Genomic DNA, 18277 nt, shown 5'->3' with positions numbered 1-18277 from the left:
AATTCCCCCAAACCCTTAGGCACTCCTGTAAATCTGAAAATAATGAATACGTTTAACCTCGCCTTCTGATTAGCTGGCTGGAGTTTTTTCCTATATTGTTTTTCAGATCGGAGTACACGAAGTGCCAGTCTGGAAAGTTCTGTGGTTCTATTTAAACCTGTGTGGCTCTCGTCACTCCCACAAGATGACGTAGTCGCGGTTTCCATGGCATCGAAAAAAGCTAAGCAACCATCTCCCTGGAAACAGTTGCCGGACACATTCCCACAGATAGGTTTAGTTATAAAACATATTTGACGTTCTCCTTGTGGGACATGAATATATATATATCCTATTGTTTTGATTTGATTTTGGTTTAGATAATCTTAATTCGCCTATTTTAGGTACACAGAGATTAGCCATTAGGTTTAACGCGATATTGACGTATCCAGCAAATATTGTTTGTTGTAACTTGCTAACGTTAGCTGACTTTGGGAAGGAAGCCTTTGCTCGAACAAGTGAATATTCTTTCACAGTGTCAATGGAGGGGTTGTCATCAGCCCAGAATCTACAAGCGCTCTCTGCCCTCTTATCCACCCAGGACGAGGATGATGAATACAATTGTAGAGTAAGGCATTGCTAACGATTAATCATTGGATAAACTGCGTAAACAAACTAGCTAATAAATTGGTTTTGGCGAACAAAATGTAATAACTTGTCCAGTTAGCATGCTAGCAAAAACCCGATGATCATGCAGCTAGTTAACGTTAGATATGTGACAACAGTTACTCTGCACTTGCTTTCTATGTTAGTCTATGAAAGTGATTTATTCGTTGAAATATTTTCTGAACAGAATATGACATCCTCAGCCGTAATGGGACCTGGAGATATTGGTTTTCCTTCACCTGCTGCCAACAAATCAGGTCTGTTTCTATCAGATGGCTTGTACCAAAAAAAAGTAGTGGAATATGGAATAGGGTGCCATTTGGGATGTAAACAGTAACAAACTGTGTATGTTTGGGGCTCTCGAATGGTGCAGTGGTCTAAGGCAATGCATCTCAGTGCTAGTTGGTTTGACCCTGGTACAGACCCGGGTTTGATTCCAGGCTGTATCACAACCGGCCGTGATTGGGAGTCCCATAAGGCTGCGCACAATTAGCCCAGCGTCATCCAGGTCAGGGTTTGGCTGGGATAGACCTTCATTGAAAATAAGAATTTGTTCTTTAAATGTTTTTTTTTAACCTTTATTTAACTAGGCAAGTCAGTTAAGAACACATTCTTATTTTCAATGACAGCCTATGAACAGTGGGTTAACTGCCTGCTCAGGGGCAGAACAACAGATTTGTTGTACCTTGTCAGCTCGGGGGTTTGAACTTGCAACCTTCCGGTTGCTAGTCCACCTCTCTAAACACTAGGCTGACTTGCCTAGTTAAATAAAGGTTAAATATATATTTTGAAAATGTAGTTACAACCATAGAGATCCTATGAAATTACTCATTATATGGTTACAACAGCCTACACCAAGAAGGACAGTAAAGCCATCTGGAGTGAGGAGGAGGTGACAGAGGGGTCGCAGTTTGATGACCTCACAGACACCCGGCCAAAGCCTGAGTAAGTCAAGTTTGCAGTCTAACACCATGAAAAAGAAAACAACATTCCAGACAAGGCAATTGGTACTCCCATCCCTCACATCTGATTTCTCTGTCATTGTTGTTGGCTGGGGAACGTGTGTGTTCAGGTATGACATATTGCTGAAGCAGAATGTTGGGACAGAGGACGTGTTTCTTGGGATGAGCCGAAAGGATCCCTCTTCCATGTGCTGTGACAGCATGCTGGTAACCATAGAGATTATATAGGATCCTGTATGTAATTCTATGCTATTGGTAACCATGTAGCTTCAGTGTTGTGCACTGTAATGCAATGTTACATATTCTTGCATCTATTACTTGGCTTGAATAGATGAATAGAATGTTCTCCGTCTGGGTTGAGGGCAAGTTTTTTGGTGTCTATTACACCCATCTGAAATTTATAGTACAGAACAATAATATAATAATAATATAAACTTTATCTTCTCAGGTGAAAATCAAACTGCCAGACACCAAAGCAACAGATGTAGTCTTGGATGTGAAGGAGAAATTCCTTGATCTGCGAACGCCAAACTTGTAAGATTCTTTAGAAAATTCTTTAGAATGTTGCCTGCCTGTCATCCTTCTGTAAAGAGTTCCAGACTTTCTATCCACAGCCAGAAAACTATTTGCTACTATTTATTGACCTCATATCTTGCTCCTTCTTTCTTCATAAAGAATGCTTTATCTCTATATTTATATCTATCTAAAGCACATGTTGTCATCTCTCTCTCTCACACACACACACACACACACACACTCACAATGTATTTCTGTCTCTCGCTCTTTCTTTCTCTCATATCTATTTTACTCATTAAGCTAGAATCCTTAATTGAAACCATAACAAAGCGGGACAAAATGTAAGAACTCTCAAATTAATAAGACAGGGTTATGGATGCAAGGACTTATAGTTTTAACCATGTTTTGAGGCTATATAGTGTTTGTTTACATTGACATTGTTTACATATTAGGTTCTGATGGTGTATGACAGTTTAACTAAGATCAAATAAATAAATAAATGTCACGTGCCGAATACAATAGGTGTAGTAGACCTTACAGTGAAATGCTTACTTACAAGCCCTTAACCAACAACGCCGTTTTAGTGTTAAGTAAAAAATAACAAATAATCAGAATGCAGCAGTAAAATAACAGTAAAATAAGGCATTTATAAGTTATATTCTTCAAGAATCAATGGGTTTATATCATTAATTCACAAGTCCAAAAATGGATGTCGCAATTAAGGATTCTAGCTTTAAATCCTTTCTTCTCTCTCCACACAGTAAACTGGGCCTACACCTTCCTCACCCAGTCCACAGTCAGGATGGAAAAGCCCAGTTCTACAGTGAAAGACAGGAGCTGGAGGTCACTCTACCAATGAACCGCCTCATGGACCAAATCAACCTGCAACGATGAGAGAAAGTTAGGAGAAAGGAAAAATAATTGAGGAACAAACTGAACTCGAAAGGAAATTAAGCAAATCTTGGAGGACACGTGTATGTGGTTATGGGTTCCTGAAGTCCCTATCTATCTAGGGGTTCCTTCAGTTCCTACTTACCTGACCCGTGCACAGGTGAGAGCAGAGCCTATGTCTTCTGTCATGAAGCAGAAGAGATGGGTATTGTCAATTTCTCGCAATATAGATGACTTGTTTGTTTGTAGAGTTCCATTGTTTTCATTATAAAGTCTGACCATTTAATCTGTTCATTGAATATTTGTTTTCTTCTGTTCCATGGAATATATTGGCAGCGTTTCAATAAATACATGTGTCTGGTTTATTTTCCTCTTTGTGCTATATTCACCAACACCCTCTGCTATATTTTAGCGTTACCATTATTGTTTGTTACTATGCAATATGCTGTGTTATCATAGGCAGTTGTGGGCTGTGTTGACCAATTATGGGGAAGTGTGCATGGTCTGACAGTCACAGCAGCGAACGTGTGATCATGTGACGCATACGTTTCAGACAAAATCCTGGACACAACAATATAACGGCTCCATATCATTGCGCTGCACGGTTCTGCTCCTCCCACGCCTTTGCTCTCGGTATGGCGGACGGTGAGAGGTCCCCGTTACTAGCAGATCTTGGAGATGGTGCTCTTGTCGGCGGTAACGGCGGAGTGTCACCGGGCTCGGCTCCCTATGGTTTACCAAATAAACCACAAAGTGAGTATCCATGGATGTTCTCCTACCTAGCCAAAGCGTCGGTCCCTATGATTTGCAGATAGTCAAGAGCACGAAAGGTTGCTTTTCTGGTATCTACATGGACAGTATCTGGGGAGTGAATCGTGGTTGCTAGCCAGCTGTTGATGCAAGCATGCCTGTTAGCTAGCTAACTAGCGGTTAGCTGGCTGCTACGCCCATCAAACTCAACTAGCTAGTCACCTGGCTAGCTAATTGACTATATTTTTGTAACGTTTTGGCATTTTCTGCATTTTGTCGGCTAGTCCTCATATTTGCAGGGATGTTGTACTAAACAGAAACACCCATGATGTTTTATGTATGGAACTAACTATAACTTTGTCTACCCAAAGATGGCTAGCTGGTTAACTAAGTAGCCCAACTAACTAATTGCTCAGTATAGTATGCAAGATACCAGGTGATCCACGTGTTATAATATTGTTGGTAATTCTGAGATATGTTGATTGCCTATTATAAAATTATAGCTAGTAGTGTAATATTTCTACAGTTATTTGAAGATATACTGCCAGTGATGTCTGGCTAGCTAGTTTGCAAATCTCTGTATGTAACCAAAACACCTGATTTGATTGACACCGCTCTGGGCCACTAGGGAAGCTCATAATTACTGCAATATAAGACGACGACCAACGGAGACAGTAATTGGGAGGGGCTACTGTACTGAACTACATATTAGAACAGTGGCATGAGTTGGGTGGGTAAAACAGGTGTTTGTTCACAATATGCCATTTAATGTATTTATTTACACACTTGTTTATTTGAAGTTATTTGTATAGTGGTAACTGCTGATTTCTGTCAATCGTACTACAGTTGTGCTAAGTTCCATACACATGGAGAGGGAGAGAGAGAGAGAGAAGTCCCTGCAGTCCTTTCATATAGCTCATTTTCAGTTGGAACTCCAGAGTCAAATTCTGTGTGTAACCCTTTCTTGTTTCAGCGGCAGTGCACTACTCTGCCACTATGTGTACATTTTGTTAAGGCCTTAGTTATTTGAATGCACTGACTGTAAGTCGCTATGAATAAGTGTCAGCTAAAATGACCAACATTTTAAATGTGCCTCTCTCTCTCTGTATTTCAGGCTTCCCTCCCTTCCCCAGCCCCACCCAGCCCTCAGTGCTCCTGGGGGAGGACCCTCCTCCGTACTCCCCCCTCACCTCCCCAGAGAGTGGCAGCGCGCCAGTCATCAGCTGTAGGGTGTGTCAGAGCCTCATCAGCGTGGAGGGGAAGCTCCACCAGCATGTGGTCAAGTGTGGGGTCTGCAACGAAGCTACGGTGGCTAACCCGTTTAGTGTTTACTACCTGCATGTATATTTAGGTTGCGTCTCAAATGTTAAATGTGTAGTGCACTACTTCTGACCAGAGCCCTCTGCATACCTTACATCTATCTACCTGTGTGTTCATTTAGGTTGCGTTGCAAAATGGTACTCTGATAATGACTTCTTCTTGTTCATCTTGTTTGGCTTGTTCTTCCTCCCTCTCCTCTTCCTCTCGTCCTCGTCCCATTCCTCCTCTTCCTCTCGTCCTCCTCCTCGTCCCATTCCTCCTCTTCCTCTCGTCCTCCTCCTCGTCCCATTCCTCCTCGTCCCATTCCTCCTCTTGTGTGTCTCTGTCTCCCTCTGTAGCCCATCAAGAATGCACCAGCAGGGAAGAAGTATGTCCGCTGTCCCTGTAACTGTCTCCTCATCTGCAAAGTCACCTCTCAGAGGATCGCCTGTCCCCGCCCCTACTGGTAGGGGGCACATTTTTACCTATTTAGAAAACAAAAAGGGATGATCATATTAATGAACAATTTTGATCCGAATGTGTAAACCGTTCGAAGAGATCCAGAAATAATGATATTGGACCTTAAACAGATTTGGCTCATTAATCTAATGTCCAAATAATGATGATCCACGCTGCTTTACATTTTTTATATATATACATACATGCATGCATACATACATACATACATACATACATACATACATACATACATACATACATACATACAGTTGAAGTCAGAAGTTTACATACACCTTAGCCAAATACATTTAAACTCAGTTTTTCACAATTGCTGACATTTAATCCTAGTAAAACAATAGCATGTTTTTGGGCAGTTGGGATCACCACTTTATTTTAAGAATGTGAAAGGTCAGAATAATAGAAGAGATAATGATTTGTTTCAGCTTTTTCTTTTTTTCATCACATTCCCAGTGGGTCAGAGTTTACATACACTCAATTAGTATTTGGTAGCATTGCCTTTAAATTGTTTAACTTGGGTCAAACGTTTCAGGTAGCCTTCCACAAGCTTCCCACAATAAGTTGGGTGAATTTTGGCCCATTCCTCCTGACAGAGCTGGTGTCACTGAGTCACGTTTGCAGGCCTACTTGCTCGCACACACTTTTTCAGTTCTGCCCACAAATGTTCTATAGGATTGAGGTCAGGGCTTTGTGATGGCCACTCCAATACCTATACTTTGCTGTCCTTAAGCCATTTTGCCACAACTTTGGAGGTATGCTTGGGATCATTGTCCATTTGCGACCAAGCTTTAACTTCCTGACTGGTGTCCTGAGATGTTGCTTCAATATATCCACATAATTTCCCTCCCTCATGATGCCATCTATTTTGTGAAGTGCATCAGTCCCTCCTGCAGCAAAGCACCCCCACAACATGATGCTGCCACCCGTGTGCTTCATGTTTGGGATGGTATTCTTCGGCTTGCAAGCCTCCCTCTTTTCCCTCCAAACATAACGATGGTCATTATGGCCAAACAGTTGTATTTTGTTTCATCAGGCCAGAGGACATTTCTCCAAAAAGTACGATCTTTGTCCCCATGTGCAGTTGCAACCAGTAGTCTGGCTTTTTACTGGCGGTTTTGGAGCAGTGGCTTCTTCCTTGCTGAGCGGCCTTTCAGGTTATGTCAATATAGGACTTGTTTTTACTGTAGATATAGATACTTTTGTACCCGTTTCCTTGAGCATCTTCACAAGGTCCTTTGTGGGTCTGGTTATAGATTTGTACTTTTCGCACCAAAGTACGTTCATCTCTAGGAGACAGAGACATCCGTGGTCCCATGGTGTTTATACTTGCGTACTATTGTTTGTACAGATTAACACGGTACCTTCAGGGGTTTTTGAAATTGCTCCCATGGATGAACCAGACTTGTGGAGGTCTACAAGTCTTTATTTCCCCCTCCCCATAATGTCAAGCAGAGAGGCACTGAGTTTGAAGGTAGACCTTGAAATACATCCACAGGTACACCTCCAATTGACTCAAATGATGTCAATTAGCTTATCAGAAGCTTCTAAAGCCATGACATAATTTTCTGTAATTTTCCATGCAGTTTAAAGGCACGGTCGACCTTGTGTATGTAAACTTCTGACCCACTAGAATTGTGATACAGTGAAATAATCTGTCTGTAAACAATTGTTGGAAAAATTACTGGTCATGCACAAAGTAGATGTCCTAACCCGAATTGCCAAAACTATAGTTTGTTAACAAGACATTTGTGGAGTGGTTGAAACACTTAGGTTACATAAACTCGTTTATGTAAACTTCCGACTTCAACTCTATATATATATATAGAGTTGAAATACACATACACACATATATATATCTCTCGCTCCTACAAGCCATACATGACTCAATTATTATGGTGAGAGATTATAATATGGTTTTAAGTACCTCAATCGACCTTAAAGGAAATCACACTACAAATTATTACCCTCATGCACTTAAGGAAATGACAAATATTATGGACATTTTGGATATATGGAGGCTTAAATATCCTGACCTAATGACATATATATATACATGGCGGAGGCTCAATCAAGCTAGTCGTCTTGACTACTTTCTTATTTCATTCGTATTCAGACCCCTTCCCTTTTTCCACATTTTGTTACGTTACAGCCTTATTCTAAATTGATTCAATTAACCATTTCCTCATCAATCTACATACAATCTCCCATAATGATGACGTGAAAACGGGTTTTTAGACATTTTTGCAAATGTATTCATATCCCCAAATGTCTTATTTATCTCAATACATTTTAATATAAAGTTAGCAAAAGTAGATAAGATCTTGCTGACACTTGTCTATTTATGGAAAATTCACCCTGATTTTAATTATTTAGTCATATGCCCGTTTTCCAAATCTACTTATGTTCCTGCCTACACTGGCAAGCCAGACAAAATCAAATGGGCCTGTTTAGGGTAGCCTAGTGGTTAGAACGTTGGACGAGTAACCGGACGGTTGCAAGTTCAAACCACCGAGCTGACAAGGTGCAAATCTGTTGTTCTGCCCCTGAACAGGCAGCAATATTCAGACTCCTTGCCTTTTTCCACATTTTGTTATGGTACAGCCTTACTCTAAAATCAATTACATAGTCGTCGCCCCCCCATCAATCTATACACAATACCCTATAACGACAAAGCAAAAGCCAAATTTGTATTATAAAAAAATAAGTGAAACATAAGTATTCAGACCCTTTACTCTGTACTTTGTTGAAACCTCTTTGGCAGCGATTACAGCATCAAGTCTTGGGTATGACGCTACAAGCTTGGCACACCTTTATGAGGAGTTTCTCTCAATCTTCTCTGCAGATCCTCTCAAGCTCTGTCAGGTTGGATGGGGAGCGTCACTGCACAGTTATTTTCAGGTCTCTCCAGAGATGTTCGATCAGGTTTAAGTCTGGGCTCTGTCTGGGCCACTCAAGGACATTTAGGCTTGACCCGAAGCCACTCCTGTGTTGTCTTGTCTGTGTGCTTAGGGTCGTCGTTGTCCTGTTTGAAGGTGAACCTTCGCCCCAGTTTGAGGTCCCGAGTGCTCTGGAGAAGGTTTTCATCAAGGATCTCTCTGTACTTTGCTCCGTTCATCTTTGCCTCAATCCTGACTAGTCTCCCAGTCCCTGCCACTGAAAAACTTCCCCACAGCATGATGCTGCCACCACCATGCTTCATTGTCGAGAAGGTGCCAGGTTTCCTCCAGATGTGACACTTGGCATTCAGGCTAAAAGAGTTCAATCTTGGTTTCATCAGACTCGTGTCCTTTAAGTGGTTTGTCATGTGCCTCTTTACTGAGGAGTGGCTTCAGTCTGGCCACTTTACCATAAAGGCCTGATTTGATGGAGTGCTGCAGAGATTGGAGAACCTTCCAGAAGGACAATCATCTCCACAGAGGAACTCTGGAGCTCTGTCAGAGTGACCATCGGGTTCTTGGTCACCTCCCTGACCAAAGCCCTTCTCCCTCAGTTTTGCTGGGTGGCCAGCTCTTGGAAGAGTCTTGGTGGTTCCTAACTTCTTTGATTTGGAGGCCACTGGGTTCTTGGTGACCTTCAATCTGCAGATGTTTTTTTGGTACCCTTCCCCAGATCTGTAGCTTGACAAAATCGTGTCTCGGAGCTCTACGGACAATTCCTTTGACCACGTGGCTTGGTTTTTGCTCTGACGTGCACTGTCAACTGTGGGACTTTATATAGACAGGTCTGTGCCTTTCCAAATCATGTCCAATCAATTGAATTTAACACAAGCGGACTCCAACTGTGGTAGAAACATCTCAAGGATGATCAATGGATACTTATGTAAATGTATTTCAGTTTTTATTTGATAAATTTGTAAAAAATTACAAAACCTTTTTCTGCTTTGTTTATTATGGGGTATTGAGTGTAGATTGGGGGGGGGCAATTTTAATACATTTTAGATTAAGACTAATGTAACGATGTGGAAAAACTAAAGGGGTCTGAATTCTTTCCGAATGCACTTGTTTTTGGTCGCAGGTTCAAGAAAGGCAACATTTACCTGGTGTTAACTCTGCAAATTGCCCTGCTGAGTGATTTGGAAATTCCATTGATCAATAATATAATCCTTTTATCAATTTTTTTAATTTAATTTACAATCAGTAGAAACTGTTAGAATAGAAAGGTTCAGAACCTTTTGAAACGTCACAGCACAGTTGAAAAATGTATGGCAAATGGTATTCCTTTGACCTCATGGCTTGGATTTTGCTCCGATATGCATTGTCAACTGTGGGACCTTTTTTTTTATATAGACAGGTTTGTGCCTTTCCAAATTATGTCCAATCAATAAAATTTACCACCGATGCACCTGAGCGTCGAGTCTCAGAGCAAAGGGTCTGAATACTTACGTTAATAAGGTATTTTAGTTTCTTATTTGCAAAAATTCTAAAAACCTGTTTTCTCTTCGTCATTATGGAGTATTGTGTGTAGATTGCGGGGGAAAAGTTATTTAATCGATCTTAGAATACGGCTCTAACGTAACAAAAAGGGGAAGGGGAATACTTTCCGAATGCACCATATGACCGAAATGGCTCCCAATTCTCTATAATAATGCACTACTTTTAACCAGAGCCATATGGGCCGTGGTCAAAAGTAGTGCACTATATAGGGAATAGGGTGCCATTTCGAATGCACCCACTGCCTGGGTATGGAGAAAGTTTGTCCAGGTGGCATGTTGTCTACTTGAAACCCCTTAATTCACACTGATACTAGTACGTCAAGGGCTGTGTTAGGTTAACCCAGGCCCCGAGATAAGTTTGTTGACCGGTATGGAACTTGCGCTCAGTTGCATTTAAACCTAGCTAGTAATACTGACTTGGACTGAACAGCAAGGTAAGTGGTTGCTGTTTTTTCTCTTCTTCCTGGCACTGACTATGCTGATAACGTCTATTAAAGGGTCTACTGGCAATGACTGTTTGGTTGTTTTTCCCTACTATAATCAGTGGAACGCACTGACTGGAAGTCACTCTGGATAAGATCATCTGCTCAATGACTCAAATGGGGCGGCAGGGTAGCCTAGTGGTTAGAGCGTTGGACTAGTAACCGAAAGGTTGCAAGTTCAAATCCCCGAGCTGACAAGGTACAAATCTGTCGTTCTGCCCCTGAACAGGCAGTTAACCCACTGTTCCTAGGCCGTCATTGAAAATAAGAATTTGTTCTTAACCGACTTGCCTAGTGAAATAAAGGTAAAATAAAATAAAAATAAAATAAAATGTGATGTTTGTTTTTTCCTGTGTAGTAACGCTGTTGTATTTGAACCTAGCAAATAATAATAATACTGACTTAGACTGAACAGTGAGTTATGTGCTCCCCAGTAAGAGGATAATAAACCTGGGTCCAGTCCACCCTGGTCCAGCCAGTCCTGAACCCCAGCCGGCCGGAGCTCGTGTCTCCTGTGGACACTGCAACAACACTTTCCTGGTACGACCCTTCACCTCTCTCAGAGCCTATATACACACACTGGCTTTATCTCAATGAGTCATTCCATGATTCCTCACATCCTCTCTCGACTGTTAAGGAGGAGAAGGTTCCTCCCCCTTAGACCTTCTTGTCCAATGCGTTTTCAGAAGGATGCGAGGAAAAGGAATCTAGGAAAGATGATTTTGAGAAAGAGCCACAGTGTACACCAAAACAGTTATGAAGGCAAGGAATTCTTGAATGTTGCTAACATGGATAATACTCTACTGGACAATTGAATTGACGTAAATATAAAATATTATACAGTACATGAGTTTCTTGTAATGTGTTTCAGTGGACAGAGTTTACTGACAGGACACTCGCCAGGTGCCCACACTGCAGGAAAGTGTGAGTAGCGATTGGTTTCTCTGTCCATAGGCTGCTTGGTCAATACAGCTGTGGTTATACCACAATTATGCTCAAGATGAAGTCCTTCAGTGGTGGCTGGTGGCACTTAAAATCGGAGGACAGACTCCTAGTAAAGATTGGAACGGAATCAATGGAACTTTTCAAACGTATGTTTTCCATGTGTCTGATTCCATTCCAGCTATTATTATGAGTTGTCCTTTCCACACCAGCCTCCACTGATGTCCTTCATAGTATATGTTAAATATGTATGTGTCCCCTTGTGGGCTGTAGGCAGTTGTCAGCAGTCGGTCAGATTCCCATAGCATTCGTCTTCAGCATAAGCTCCTTACGGTCTTGTGTGCAACATCTCAAGTCTGAGCTCAGTGATTCTTATGTAACCTTGTGTTAGTGTGACTTGCTTCATCAACTAATAATTTAAACCTAATGAAGTTCTTCCATTACCATAAAAATGCTTTTGGACAGCCGAAGCAAGTCACAACAATTTCTGGTTATATTTCATGTAATAAAATAAAAAAATGTTGTTTTTTTTTACCATTTCCCCTTCTCTTTTATCATGCCCTTCGACATGCAGCTCCTCTATTGGTCAGAGGTACCCTCGAAGGCGGAGCTTGTGGTGTATTCTACTATGCTTGCTTTTCAGCATCTCCACTGCTGGGCTGGTGGTGAGTACACACTTCCACACTGTCCACTCTACATGACACGCCAGGTGATGACATCACAATAAAAACAAACCCCCCAAGAACAAACACAATGTTTAAAAAAATGCATAATATCCGTCCTCTTTCACAACCATGGCCTCTGCCACGCCAATTCACCTAAGCACTTTTTTAGCGAAGGAAAAACCTTTCATGTGTCTTGCATCTACGTCTCTCTGTGTTCTCTCTCCTTTTGTCTCCGTCTCTGTGTGTTCTGGGCTGCAGGTGGCTACTTTACGTGACACATTGTCAGAGTCTTATCAGAAACACACCGCCCTTAGCCTTGTAACATGCTGCGTCTCTAAGTCTTCTTCCTCTCTGTGTTTTGCAGGCAGGTACGTGGGTGAAGGCCCAGTCCTACGGGGGTATCTATGCCTCCTGGGCCATGCTGATCCTGCTGGTACTCCTGACCCTGGGTCGGGCTCTATACTGGGCCTGCATGCCTGTTAGTGAGCCCCTACAGAACTTCACATAGACACGCAGGCGTAGGGTGACGTTGCCCCTAGGTGCTGATCTTGGGTCAGTTTTGCAATTTCCCCACTAATGGTTAAGGTCAGGATTGTGGGAAGGGACGCTGATCCGAGATCTGTACCTAGGGTGAACTTCACCCTTGAGTAGGGCTGGGCGATATATCAAATTAATTTGATGTTTTTGCGCGTTATTCCAAATGCCTGTATCGGAAGAAGCTAGTTAGTTTATTTATCGTTTTTCTGAGCGTTTATGTCCGCTTGTTCTCATGTTGTCTTGTCTCCTTCACTCCGTCTGTGCTGTGCACCTTCCCATTTATACCAGAGATCTGTATATAGTGACGAGCTGCGTATGTCTCCGCTATAACAATGGAAGTCGTTGTCCCAGAGGTGGGAAAGCAGCTGATAAGCTTAGGTTAAAAAAACATAGAAACACATTGGGCTTATTTTGGTGAGTAAAACCTCTCGCTTCGCCTCGTCCTCTCTGTTTACACACACACACACACACACACCAAGCCCCTCCCCCTGTCACACAACAACCTCTCTGACAAGCGGTTTCAACTTGATATTTGTGTTTAAGGTCCAACAGAATCGGTCATATGGACACCAAGAAACATTGCAACATTATTTTACTGTATGAGGAGAAGTTATCCTTTTCAACCCATACCCTTTTCATGTCAACTCCTCAAATTACGCGCCGAGCAGACGCTACTAAAACAGGAGTACCAATGAATGATCTATTCTAGAAAATACATGTTGCATGTGGCATTACTGTTATACTAGCTGTCTAGCTTTTATAAATGTGCAATAAGCAAAAAAACACCATTTATATGAACTAGTTCTCTTTATGAGACATGGTTGGCCACTTGATTTCCACATCTGAACAAAGTGGGCAGACTGGCGTTCTGTTCCAACAATTGGAGATGGACAGAAGGGTGTGTTCATAACAATTAAATTGTTTTGCTTTGTTAGATGGCTAATCCAAGTTGGCTAAACTTGAAATCGTAAAGATTAGTTGGCTACTCAGTAGCACGTGGGCTTCTGCTTGAGAGATTGTTTGTGAGATGTGTTTTAATTTTCGATAATGCTACAAGAAGTTGGTCGTTATTAGGGAATGTGTATTATACTTGGTTCTGGTTACATTTGTAAACAAAAAGGGCATTTTCATAGATCGACTTGGATCAGATCAGTGATTTATTTCAAAAAAGCAGGTTAAACTGTTTTGATAAAAGAATTAAGTTGTTAGTGGGTCTGATTGTTGGAGGCTCATATTTAGCCTAGATTTAATTTTACGGGCCCTGAATTAATTACATTATGTCTGACTGTTTGAAATTTTGAGTATTTGACCTTTTAATTGTACAACAAAGCTTATTTAGAGAACATATACAATCTAGGTGTGTGTGTGTGTGTGTGTGTGTGTGTGTGTGTGTGTGTGTGTGTATATAGGTATCGTATATCGTCCATAAGATATTATTTTTGAGCTTTTATCGCCCAGCCCTCCCCTGGAGCCTTTTATTAATTTAACTAAGATCAAAACAAGAAGTTCCCCTCCTTCCCTTTAATCTTTTGTCATTGTGTTTCCAAACTGGATGATGAATAATATCCTAAAAGAGCAGTAGCTTGACTTCTACATTTACTTATGAATTGATGAGTAGTTCGCTTTAACATGTTCAACTACTTTCCTTTCCCTGTTTTAATCGTTGCTTAGGCCAGTCTCTCTATGGCAGGCGCTGGCAGCCACACCACAGCCTCATATCATGGCATGGCTGGGTGGAAGCAAGTCTTAAATGATGACATAGCCCTCGGATAAGACTGCTCCTCCGCAACCCTGAATAGATGTTCTGTTTTCGGGGCATTTTTACATGAGATTCATTCATTTGTTTTGGAAAACCTTTGAAGCACTGTTGAAAGGCAAATGAAGCTAAATTGACGCAAGTGTAAGGTGAACACCACCTAAAATACCCTCCTTCCCCCAGACATGGAGCTGGGTTTGAAGGGAGGTTAGGATTGTGTCCCGAAGGGCACCCTATTCCCTAAATAGTGCACTACTTGTGACCAGGGCTCAGTCTGGTCGAAGGTCAGAAGTAGTGTACTATATTGGGAATAGGGTGCCTATTGGGTTGCTTGCTAGGGCATCGTCAGAGTGAGGTCTGTATATGTTGAAGTCTATTTATGCTGCATAGTCTGTCTGTGGGAGTGTTCGTCTTTGATCCAAAGCAGCTTAGAAGCCTTAAAGAAGTTGGAGGAAAAGATTAAACCATTTGACTGGACACACACACACACACACACACACGTATGTATGTACGTACACACACTCATTCCCCTCACATAGCAACATTTGGAGAGTCCCTGTAGTGGTATGCAGCCAGAGTGAAAAAGCATCTCTCCTCAAGCACTTCAGTTTATACACAAGTTTGTTGCAAGTGATCTGATCATCTCTTTATTGTGCTCTTGGTTAATATTGTTTTCTTATCCATCTAAGAGCTAACAAGTGAGGTCAACATGAGCTCTCAGTGGAACTCATAGAGATGTACTAGAGAGCTTCAAGGTGGTGAAAGCCCACCATGGCTCTGCCCATGTTAGAGAAAGAACTGGCTTTTGGCCAACTGTGCTCTCTTTCCAACTCTATGGTCTTACTACACTAAATGTACTATGATGAGGCCCTGGTGACAGAGGCAGGCTGTGGTTGTTGTAGACCCCTTACTCTGCTAGTGGTGCACTAAATAGGGAGTAGAGTGCCGTTGGGGATTCAGTCAGGGTAAGAGAAAACGGTTGCTGAAGATAATCTAGACACACTACCTGCATGTTGAAACACACTTCATCTAACCATATATCCTGTCTGTGGTTTGGATGTGGTCATATTTATATATTTATTTTACAGCAATGTTCTTTTTTGTTTGTTTTAATTGTACATATATTTCTTGTTCATGTCAGAGTAATTATTGCAAAGCCGATATTGCACTCGTGTGTGTAACACTACATGACTTGATTCTTGGATAACTTAAAAAAAAAAATGTTTTGTTAATCAATAGGGTTATTTTTGCAACCCTTTGTTACTTATTTTAACGGGAATCTGCAAAGTTGTTAGATATTTGACTAACTAACACTAAGTCTCTGGACACGGGAACGTGTCCAGACCTTAACCACACACATTCCTCATTTACATACAGACAATCAATAATTTAAACCACAAATGGCATCATTTTAAACACACACACAGAGTGACAAACGGATGGACACACATACAGCTCTTTGAGATGGTTACCCTGCTTGACAGAACTGTGACGGTACCAGTAATAGATATTTTAAAATATCTTGTTATTTATTATAATGATCATGTTTTAGTCATGATATTATGTACAATATTGATCATGTTAATGATGCCAATAATCAACAACCTGGCTGATGCTCATATCAGAGTTTGTTTACACACAATAAAGACATGATGTATGAAAATATCAGAATGTGTTTTAGGCTTCTTCTTTTTTTTTTTTATTAGATATTTCTTTTGTGTTTTCCTTTTTAAAAGAGTTTACTACAACAAAATAAATCACAATACCAGACAATGAAAACCTAACAGTGGCATTACAGATACTCAGACACATTCACAGGCTGTTTTATAATGGAATTACAGTGTCAATTACATTCTATTCAAATGAGAAGTTGAGATTCCATGATGCTTAGTGTTGTGCACCAGTGATCAGTGTCAACACATTTTATGACCAAACATGCACACACCTAACCTGGCTGCTTTTGGCCTCTTGAGTGTCATTATTTCATCAACACGAGATGGAAGGATTAGTAACATTGAAAAACTTTAAATAATTATAATAAAAAAAGAGCTCCCTGGAGAGAGAGAGAACGTGGAAGGGGTTAGAGAAGTGCAGCAGGGGAAAAAAAGAAGTGCCCACGTTCCAAATGGGACCCTATTCCCAATGTAGTGCACTACTCTTGACTAGGTCCCTATTGGGCCTGCACTATACGGGGAATATGGTGCCATTTGGGATGTGACCGAGGGAGGAGAAGACAACTGTTTCTCAAGCCTTCTGGCTGAAGTGGCTTTAGCTTGGAGGGCACCATCGAGAGCATCCTGACCAGTTGCATCACCGCCTGATATGGCAACTGCTCGGCATAGGCGCTACAACGGGTAGTGCGTACAGCCCAGTACATCACTGGGGCCAAGCTTCCTGCCATCCAGGACCTATATTATAGGCTGTGTCAGAGGAAAGCCCATAAAATTGTCACGAGACTCCAGTCACCCAAGTCGTACTGTTTTCTCAGCTACCGCACGGCAAGCGATACCAGAGCACCAAGTCTAGGACCAAAAGGCTCCTTAGCAGCTTCTATCCCCAAGCCATAAGACTGCTGAACAATTAATCAAATGGCCACCAGACTATTTACATTGACCGCCCCCCAACTAGTTTTGTACACTGCTGCTACTCGCTGCTTATCTATGCATAGTCACTTTACCCCTACCTACACGTACAAATTGCCTCTACTAACCTGTCCCCCTGCACACTGACTCGGTACTGGAACCCCCCCAGTATATATCCTTTTTATTGTTATTTTATTCTGTTACTTTTTATTTTTTTGTTTATTTGGTGAATATTTTCATAACTCTTCTTGAACTGCACTGTTGATTAAGGGCCTGTAAGTAAACATTTAATGGTAAAGTCCACTTGTAGTATTCGGCGCATGTGACAAATCCATTTTGATTTGATTATCTTTCATTCAGGGGGCATTGTCTTGGGGTGGCAGGTAGCCCAGTGGTTAGAGTGTTGGACTAGTAACCGAAAGGTTGCAAGATGAAATCCCCGAGCTGACAAGGTAAAAATCTGTCGTTCTTCCCCTGAACAAGTTAACCCACTGTTCCTAGGCCGTCCTTGAAAATAAGAATTTTAACTGACTTGCCTAGTGAAATAAATAAATAGTCTTAAGCTCGGGGGGCATTGTCTTTAGCTCGGACAGCATTGTCTTTAGCTCGGAGAGCATTGTCTTTAGCTCGGGGGGCATTGTCTTTAGCTCGGAGGGCATAGTCTTTAGCTCGGAGGGCATAGTCTTTAGCTCGGAGGGCATAGTCTTTAGCTCGGAGGGCATTGTCTTTAGCTCGGGGGGCATTGTCTTTAGCTCGGAGGGCATTGTCTTTAGCTTGCTAGCCCTTCTGCTAGGTCCTGTTAAACACACATTCTCACTCACACTTTTCCTCCCATACACACATGATGAGAATTGACAGTCCCACTAAACTCATTGTCTGTATATGACCCCCCCATCCTGTACAACATACATTCCCTCATCCATTATGTTGAGCAAAGCAGGCTGCACCCTTCTCTTGTTTTTAAAATGTATGGATAGCCAGGGGCACACTCCAACACTCAGACATCATTTACAGATAGCCAGGGGCACACTCCAACACTCAGACATCATTTACAGATAGCCAGGGGCACACTCCAACACTCAGACATCATTTACAGATAGCCAGGGGCACACTCCAACACTCAGACATCATTTACAGATAGCCAGGGGCACACTCCAATAGTCAGACATCATTTACAGATAGCCAGGGGCACACTCCAACACTCAGACATCATTTACAGAAGATGCATTTGTGTTTAGTGAGTCTGCCAGATCAGAGGCAGAAGGGATGGCCATGTGTTGTTTTGATAATTGTGTGAATTGGACCATTTTCCTGTCTTGCAAAACATTGAAATACATAATGGAA

The 18277-nt window shown here is 41.7% G+C and overlaps 2 protein-coding genes across 2 annotated transcripts; both read left to right on the top strand.

The window, feature by feature from the left end:
- Positions 1-221: 221 nt before the first annotated feature.
- On the top strand, positions 222-3376 carry dnaaf6 (dynein axonemal assembly factor 6). Its single transcript, XM_035799373.2, has 6 exons — positions 222-604; positions 830-899; positions 1491-1587; positions 1715-1811; positions 2053-2138; positions 2882-3376. The coding sequence occupies exons 1-6, from the start codon at positions 518-520 to the stop codon at positions 3012-3014; spliced, it is 570 nt and encodes a 189-aa protein (XP_035655266.1). The 5' UTR covers positions 222-517; the 3' UTR covers positions 3015-3376.
- A 98-nt stretch (positions 3377-3474) lies between these two features.
- LOC118401771 (type I phosphatidylinositol 4,5-bisphosphate 4-phosphatase-A) lies at positions 3475-16016 on the top strand. The gene is made up of 7 exons (XM_035799361.2): positions 3475-3764; positions 4876-5069; positions 5420-5526; positions 10886-10991; positions 11323-11375; positions 11968-12058; positions 12423-16016. The coding sequence occupies exons 1-7, from the start codon at positions 3647-3649 to the stop codon at positions 12564-12566; spliced, it is 813 nt and encodes a 270-aa protein (XP_035655254.1). The 5' UTR covers positions 3475-3646; the 3' UTR covers positions 12567-16016.
- Positions 16017-18277: the final 2261 nt, after the last annotated feature.

Source organism: Oncorhynchus keta, chromosome 23 (assembly GCF_023373465.1).
Source record: "Oncorhynchus keta strain PuntledgeMale-10-30-2019 chromosome 23, Oket_V2, whole genome shotgun sequence".
Classification (NCBI taxonomy): Eukaryota; Metazoa; Chordata; class Actinopteri; order Salmoniformes; family Salmonidae; genus Oncorhynchus; species Oncorhynchus keta.
Note: the sequence above shows the minus strand (reverse complement) of the source record. Positions and strands in the feature narration are given on the sequence as shown.